Source organism: Haplochromis burtoni, unplaced genomic scaffold, assembly GCF_018398535.1.
Source record: "Haplochromis burtoni strain Fernald_Lab_line unplaced genomic scaffold, NCSU_Asbu1 Contig_31, whole genome shotgun sequence".
In the NCBI taxonomy this organism is placed as follows: domain Eukaryota; kingdom Metazoa; phylum Chordata; class Actinopteri; order Cichliformes; family Cichlidae; genus Haplochromis; species Haplochromis burtoni.
This window is the reverse complement of record NW_024582392.1, coordinates 933,509-942,191: the sequence shown is the minus strand read 5'-3', so window position 1 is coordinate 942,191 and position 8,683 is coordinate 933,509. Positions and strand designations below refer to the sequence as shown.

The following is an 8,683-nucleotide window of genomic DNA, read 5'->3' as shown; positions in this document are numbered from 1 at the left end:
AAACAAACAGAGGAGACAGCAAACAACAAAGAGCAACATAATAATAGAGAAAACAAAGCACCATCACAATAAACTAGCTAGTCACAGATATCAATAGTTACTGAATAATAAACGATATTGTGCAGCACGCAAGATAGACAGCGCACAGTGTGCTTTGAGGCAGCAGCCAAGAAAGACTCAATATTTGGACAACAATACACTAAATTTGTTTACATAGATGGTCATCACCATCATATGTTCAGCCACACCATTCTGTCCATTGTCTTTTGGTGGTGTGTTTGCTCCTTTCTGCTTGTCACAATGTTCATGTTAACCCTCTGGGGTCCAGGGTATAGTTGGCCGTTTTTGATTACTTTTGATTTTACCTCTATATTTTACTTTTAAAAACTGTTTATCTTGCTGTCCATGGTATCATTATTTTCAGCACAACATCAAATATCAGAAATTTGAGTTATTTTTTTCATTTTGACATACTATATTGGAACAATTGATCTAAATTCAGACAAAGAAAAATACAAATCAGAGTAGAAAAAAAGTTATATTTTTTACTGTAAAAACCACAAACATGTTTAACGAATCATTTTCATAACTTGAAATGCAAATAGAAATGGTACATTTCTGAAAATTATGCACAAGTTTTTCAAACAAAGTTATATGGTACTATTTACCTAAAATGCAGCCATGGCCTCAGGAGTTTTTTATATCACCATTTAAAACTATTTACAAAACAATCAGGTGTTTTGCATCAAATAAGAATTTGTGTCCACTATAAGACAGAGGAGAACACCACAGGCCTAAACCCTGCAGGTCTGACAACAGGAGGTGTGTCATTCCTGTTTTCCATGTGGAGACGGTGTTTACACCAGAATCTGCCATTGGTGGCTTTTTTGGAGCAAATGTGACATTCACTTGTATAACTGACACACAAAACAAAACATTGACTACACAACACGCTAACTATAGCCTCCAAACACGCTACATGTCACTAATGTCTCACATGTGAAAACTCGCTCTCTTTCTTTCACTCACTCGCTTTCTCTCACGGGCATCACTCCTAAAGCTTCCCCCTCTTCCTAAACAACCAAGTCCCACATGTTGCCATATCATTTTTGACTCACCACCACATATACTGTGTCCTCCCAGTGTGACTGAAGCTTGCCTGGGCCTCCTTGCTCTTTGAGGCTGTGTAGCAGGACACTGTTCCCTGGGTGATGTTGAGCTCCGTAGATCTGACGGTTTATCTCTTGAAGCTTCTTTCTGGGCTGCCATAGATGCAGTCTCATAGGCCTCCTTCATTCGGGGTTGCCATTTTGTCACATACTGCATGTAGCTTAATTGCTGTTCCTGTGAAGGCAAGTTGAACAAGATGTCTAAAGTAAGTCTCGGAGTACGGCCAAACAACAAAGAGTACAGGAAAAATCCGAGTGCAGTTGTAGGCGTGCACTACTTTTGCCAGTGACTACTTCCAGTCTGCCTTTTCAAGGTTAGTTAGTGTTCTCAACATGGACAATAAAGTTCTGTTGAAACGCTCCACTTGCCCATCCTTGTGGATGATATGGGGTGGTGTGAGAGCCATGCAGACCACAGACTTTTTTGCAGCTGGGAAAACATGTGATTCTCAAATCCCCTGCCCATGTCATGGTGGATTCGTGCTGGGAAAGCAAAGTTCAGAGCAAAATGATTGAAGACCTTATCCATATATACTATAGGACCTATAGTAGGACAGGAATTCTAGGACCCAACTCAGTTCCCCCACTGTGGATGGTGGTTTGTTTCTGAGAGCTTGTAGAGAAACTATTTCCACTGTGTCCATGGTATATCCCTCTTCAGACACCATCCGACCAAGGAAACATACCTTTCTCTTGAAAATGTCACATTTCTGTAGGCTGAGTTTGATACCATGTTTTTGGTATCTCTGTAGGACGGCTCTGATGTGTTCAAGATTAGTATCAAATGAAGGAGAGTGGAGAAGGTTGTCGTCCAAATATGACTGACAGATTACATCCCGCAGGCCCCTTAAACAGTCCTCCATGCTCTGCTGAACTCTGCGGGGGCTGAGCTGAGGCCAAAGGGTATGCAGTTACACTGGTATAAGCCCCAAGGTGTGATGAAGGCTGTCAGGGTCCAGGAACCCCTGATGGTATGCTTTCCCCTGATCCAGAACAGAGAACCATGAGCTGCCATGAAGGGAATCTAGCATGTCCTGAATTCTGGGAATTGGGTGCGTGTCTGGTACTGACTACCAGTTGAATTCCCTGTAATCACAGCACAATCTCAGTTCACCTGACTTTTTCTGAACGCAGACAATTGGAGATGAGTAGGGTGACCTGGACTCTGAAATCCATCCATGGTTCAGCAGATCTTGAAGATAGTCTTTGACCTCTTGGTGCAGAGGTTTTGGCATGGATATGTAGGTCTTTCGAACAGGTGTTGTGTCATGCAATGTGATGTGCATGTTTAAACTGGGGATGCACCCAACATCTTTATCATCATAAGCAAAAGCATGACATTCCTCCCTTAACAGCTGTCTCACAGTTTGTTGTTCATTTTTACTGAGATGGTCAATCTTAACTGGAGGGTCCCACTGAGGTGGCTTATGGCTGGAGGAGGGTGTGTTAATATCCTCATTTACCTGTGTAGGAGACTGTGAAGAAATCTGCTCCACCGAGTCTTGCGTCTTTTCAGGGGTGATGGGGTACACTGCTTTTATTTCTTCCAGATGTCCTAGAACAGTGTGAGGAATTAAGTTGACATCCCCTTTATTGGTATTAACTATCGCAACTGGGTTATACACTGCCCTGCCCTCCGTTATTGTGACCAGTCCCTCTTGCATGACAAGACCCTCAGGCAACTGTGATGGTTCATTTGGGACAAACAACAGACTCTGTCCTGAAAACTGCGCACCAATATGTGCACGGACATATGTAGTGGTAATCTGTTCAGCAGCCAGACATCGTCCTCTCTTTCCTGCCAGTACTGTGTCCAAACTTTGGCTTTGGTCTGGTGACTGCAATAGTTTTAGCACTGATTTAGCAGTGTTTACCAATACTGAGCTGATTTTTTTAATGTTGCGTGATCTTGGTTGACACTTGCCCCATTTACGCACAACTTCCTCTATTACATTAAATCCAGTAATGGGCAGTTGAGCAACACTCGGGTCACTGGATACAAGCATTGGAGCTAGAAGACAATTTTCAGGGTTACAGTCCAAATAGAATTCTGTCTCTATTCACCCATCATATGGGATTTCATTAGCTGCTAAAGCGACAAGAGGTTCTGTTCCCAAAAGCTCAGCAAGTGGCCTGACAGTGCTGTGTGGTAGGTGTTGTTTTTTGCCACTCATTCTTAATAAGACTTGCCTGAGCTCCGGTGTCCCACAGGGCCTCTACTGGTACGTTATCCAGGTGACACTGAACTGTACATCTTTTCCCAGTGAGACTGATGAGCTTGGTTTGCTGTTATCAGGGTATATAACCATTAGATGTGTCGCTTGTCAATTTGTTGCTGTTTGGCTCTTTGGGGACAGTTTCAGTGTGTGTAGAGTCATTTTGTGGTGCTTGTTGATGCGAGATGTTTTGCACAGAGATGGGATTTACCTGGGACCTGGATGATGAGTGGGCTACTGTGGGTTGTAGTTCAGTAGCCCGCTCCTGTTTCCTGTATACACCCTCGAGACAGGTGACACTCCTGAACACAACGGTAACAGTGTCTACACAGGTCACCAGGCTGAGCCTCTCTGCACATTTGACAACCTCTTGCACGAACACATAAGGAACACATCTGAGACTTGTTCTTGATGCCCAAAATACTCATGGGTGCCGCACTGACTTAGTCAAAACCAGTGAAATTTTGTACAGTGGGATTACAATTACAACAAAGATGCATGCGTGTAGAGCTGGTTTATTTAAAACATTTTTAAGATTTCTAACATATGGCAAACTTGTTAAACTTTATCAGACTGTGTCACAGGGATTCTGCCACTCCTTGATTTCGGCCAATTAAAGATCTGGCGAGTTTGCTGGAGCAGCTGTTGGAATCGAGTAGGGAAATCCTTTACATGGAGGTAAACCAGGGGAGTCAAAACACTGTTCAAACACACAATTCCACGACTTATTTGATGAGCCCCAAAGACTCCCTCATTCCAATCTGGACATTTCTCTTGTTTTGACAAAACTCTTGAATAAAGGCTGAGGTTCTTAAAATATGATAGGGGATGTAACAGACCGAGAAGAGCAAAATGCAAAGATGAATACAACTTTAAGAACTTGTTTTGTTCACCACCTCTATTATGGTATTTGCGACAGAGAACAAGAGTCACATGTCCTAGCAGCCAAGAAAAATAAGGAGTGGCAAACAAACCCAGTAGATGTCCAGCCACACACTGTATTTCAGGTAATCCTCCACATACTCTGTTAGAGGTGGTATGGTAGCATTTTTCAGTTTTATTTGGTGAGATTTTGGAGAAGAAGATATCTGGAAGACTTTGAGCACTCACCAACAGCCAAACCAAAACTGAGATAGCCACAGAGTGAGTCACAGTTATTCTCCCCATCATCCTCATTGGATGGACAATAGCCAGGTACCTGTACACGCTTATACAGGTGAGGAATCCAATGCTGCCGTATAAATTCAGGTTGAAGCAGAATCTTGTGATCTTGCAGAAGGCATCTCCAAATATCCATTTACTGTCCATAAAGTAGTACGCTGACAAAAATGGGAGTGTTAGCAGGAACAAAAAATTAGCAACTCCAAGGTTCAGAAGGAACAGATTAATGTGTCGAAGTTTCTTCTTTTTCTGCAGCAGAGACTTTAGTCCCAATCCATTTCCTCCCAGACCAACAATCATAACAAAGGCATAAATGGCAGGTAGAATTTTGTGTTCATGGAGTTTTAAGTTGCCTGAAGTACAGGATCTGTTATTCATTGTGCTTCTAAAGTAAAGTCTGCACAATCTTCCCCCTTCATGGAGAGTTATATGTCATAAAGTGAAAGAAAACACACCCTATTTTTATTTTTTTACAATTTATACGTCATGTTCAACCTTGAAACCCTGCACACTGAAGCATAAGACTGAGATCTAAAGTAAATGCAACACGTCTAATAGATATGTATGCAATCTTAATCTTGCCTTTGGGCCTTGTTTGGAATGTGAAAGTTATGAATTAAAGTTGCTACTACCCTTTGTCTAGAATTGTAACAGGCTGCGAGCACATTAGGAAACTCAGGTGTTTAAACCTGTGATAATTCTGAGTTTCTTGTAATAAAGCAACGCCTGCCTGTAGTTTTTTGAACTGGTTAAATTACTTTGACCTCTTTCCCCTGTGCGTAATGATGTAATGATGAACGCTGCGTGTTCCACTTAGATGGGTGAAGAGAATGGAAAAACATCACTTGTTTGTAAATAAAAAGAAGAAAAATGTGTGGCAAGAGGCTCCATAAGTCTGACTATGTGTGAGCATATCAACTAGTATGACCAGGAGTGTATGAGCTTGAGTGTGCGTGACCTATATGTCCCTGTGAGACTGTTGTGAATGTGCTCCCGTTAATCACATATGTGTGTGTGATCATGCTGTGTGAGTGTGTAGAAATAGAGGCTGTTGTTTCTGGTTGCATAGGGAAACGGGTGATCCATGCAGTGAAAGAAAGAAGGGCGTAAAAACAAGCAAGGAGAAGGGTGAGCTGGAGGGATGAAAGAGAAGACAGAGAGAGAGAAAAAAAAACAAAATTAAAAAAAAAAGGAAAAATAAATAAAAATAAACCGGAAACATTCCGGTTCAGGTGTTAGCGGAGAGTGACGGTGTTTTAGCTGTTATGGAATAGCACTGAATTAGCGTTCTGTGATTCTGTGACTCTTGAAATGCACTACACCAACAATTTCATACACACCCTGGTGTGTAATTTAAGACATAAGAGATTTCTAAAAGTAAATACTGTACTGTAAACATGAGGTTGACAGTAGGCCGACAAAGAATGTCCTTGTCCTTGTCTAAAAGGCTAGCAGTCAGTATTAATACATGTAAATCTCATTTTAGCAAATGGTATTCGGTTCAGTTCAATACTTTCGTGTCATGGTTCGATATTTTTTCGATACAAAAAAATGTTCATGCCTTTTTTAATTTGTAATTGATTAAAATTATACATATTTCTTTTAACTCGAGAAATCACTCATATGTGGAAAAGCTATACTGTACCCTTCTTCTGGGGTATATTCTCAGCAGCATATTAAACATATCAGGCCCCCTTAAAAGGAACTACTCTCTGAAGAACCTCCCCTCACACTCATCTTCTGGAGTGCTAGCACTTAGTTGTAACGGGGCTCAAGTACTCTCAGCCTTTCCTGAAACCCGTTGTTTTCTACAACAGAAAATGGTCGCATGTCGACAGCTATAAAAGTAGCCATTGCCCTGTTTCTTTTGCCCTCTAAGAATCATGTGCTAACGGCTGTCTCGGGTAAAGTTTGTAGCATGCGTGCTTGTCTGTTTCCACCGATGTAATTGAGCATTGCCTGGCACGTCCGACTTACTGTTGTACTTTTGTCCACGCTTACCATCAGGGTCATGCTTCACATGAAAACCAAAATAGTTCCAAACGCCAGATCTCAATGATGGTAGAGGAGGTTCAATTTCGGGTAGCGTTGAGGCAGTTGCCATGTTGCAATGAGCTTAACTTCTGTCTCGCTAGCATGAGTGAATGCGTATGGGTGCTCAGTGGATCTGAGCTCGACAGTGCAGCCTAGGCAGAGTAGTCGAACACAGATCCACTGAGCTCTCAACACAGACAGCATCGTCAGAGGAAAAGTTGATAAAATAAATTAAAAATTCAGCATTGCTCAATACATATGCGTGCCGAACCAAAAGCACTGTATTGAACCATTCAATACAGATACATTGTAGCACCCCTAAGATATATATATTCATTCCTTCTAGTTAACATTTCACTTATGATTTTACATTATGCACTTTTATGCTAATTTAATTCCTTGTTTGTTCTGTATCTGCTGCTTCTTCCATGTATCAGTGACAGTTATCTGCTTGCATACCTGCTTTGGTCCTATTTCTATTATCTTCCTTTTATTCTCTATGTTACTTATTAAGCACCTTGGTATACCCTTGGTTTTAAGTGTGCTTTATAAATAAAGTTTATTATTATTATAAAACATCATAAAACTGCTCACCCAACCTGTCGGCAGTTTTATGATTGAAACAAAAGGTTAAAGTCTCCCTCTGTTTGGAGTTTAAATGTGAAAGCAAAAGTTCTCTGAAAGCATGGTGGAAGTTTTTAAAATTGACTTCATTAATCTCATGCAAACATACACTAATCTGGAACAACTGTGACATAATACAGAACATTAATATGATTACCTTCCCAGATTGGAGTTGTCAAGGAATGAAATACTTACAACATATATTAGAATGAACAGACTTTATTCCATTTGACAGACTAGTTGTACAGTATGGGATTAACAAGAAAAGAATGTCAATAGTCAATTAAACATTTTACATTTTTAAGTTCAAAAAGATGGAGAGAAATACATAAAAAAAATATTATAGTTAGAAATCCATCAATTACTTTCTTAGAAAGGATAACTCTTTACTGTCATTTACAGTTCAAAAAATGTTATGACTTATAAAAATAATGAATCTAGGGTGTGTGTGTGTGTGTGTGTGTGTGTGTGTGTGTGTGTGTGTGTGTGTGTGTGCCCTTGCTTAGAGCAGTATACATCAAATACTATACATTAGAATTCCAGAGCAAACTAAAAGCCAAATATTGTGTATCTCATGTCAAATATGAATCACATGTTCACTGCCAAGCTTACTTATAGTAGGCATGAAACAAAAGTTAATGCTGATTAAATTTCACCAACACTGTTCTACTGCTATACAAACGTAATAATCCAGCAGATGTTTTTTATGGGAAATTATTTTGCTGTACACATAACCTACACAAATCTAAAGAAAAGTGGTTACTAACCTGAAAACTGTGTCAGTGAACATAAAATAAATGATACTAATCTGCCAGCGCTCTTTCCTGATCTTTGCTTAAATTAAAAGTGTCACGGTCCTCGGTCTGTGACCCAGCATTTCTATGGCAGGTTAAGAAGCAGTTCCTTGTGTTAGTTACTATAGCTATTCCTCTGTTTAGCATTTGTTGAGATCACCTTAGCTTTCTTATCTAGTCTTTAGTTTCTGTTGTCTTGCCTCCAATCCCCTACGCATGTGTAGTCATGTCTCAGTGGTTGTTTATATTTTCAATGTGACAAAAAAGATGTTGCTGTAAAGAATTTGAATAATGCAATTTTCAATAATGCAATTTTCGATGCAGGGCAACAGAAGAACAACAAACACAGAAACAAAGCTTTTTTATTTATAAATCCATTTGAGCCAAAACTGTTATCCCGAAAAAGATAGTATAGACAGTATAATACGTAAAACAGTCTTTACACTCTACTCTAAAAGACAAAGTCAAAGTCATTATTTACTGTTAAGATATTGTTGTGGTCATTGTTTGTTCCACGGGTACACTGCCGTATTCTGACACAAACAAACGAGTAAATGTCTGACGAAACCACTGAAGCAGCTGTTGGAGCTGAGCAGGAATATCCATGACATGGAGGTAAACCAGGGGGTTCAAAACACTATTCAGACACACAAGACCACGACTGATCTGATGAGCACAGAAGACT

At 40.2% G+C, this 8,683-nt stretch overlaps 1 protein-coding gene and 1 pseudogene across 1 annotated transcript in view; both read right to left on the bottom strand.

Annotated features, from left to right (window-relative positions):
- Positions 1 to 3,812: 3,812 nt before the first annotated feature.
- Positions 3,813 to 5,131, bottom strand: LOC121814269 (annotated as a pseudogene).
- Positions 5,132 to 7,664: 2,533 nt separating this feature from the next.
- Positions 7,665 to 8,683, bottom strand: part of LOC102292127 (P2Y purinoceptor 1-like) — a 6,091-nt gene continuing 5,072 nt past the window's right edge. Inside the window, exon 2 of the mRNA XM_005918787.3 lies at positions 7,665 to 8,683. Within this exon, the coding sequence (XP_005918849.2) occupies positions 8,482 to 8,683 (202 nt within the window). The 3' untranslated portion in view covers positions 7,665 to 8,481.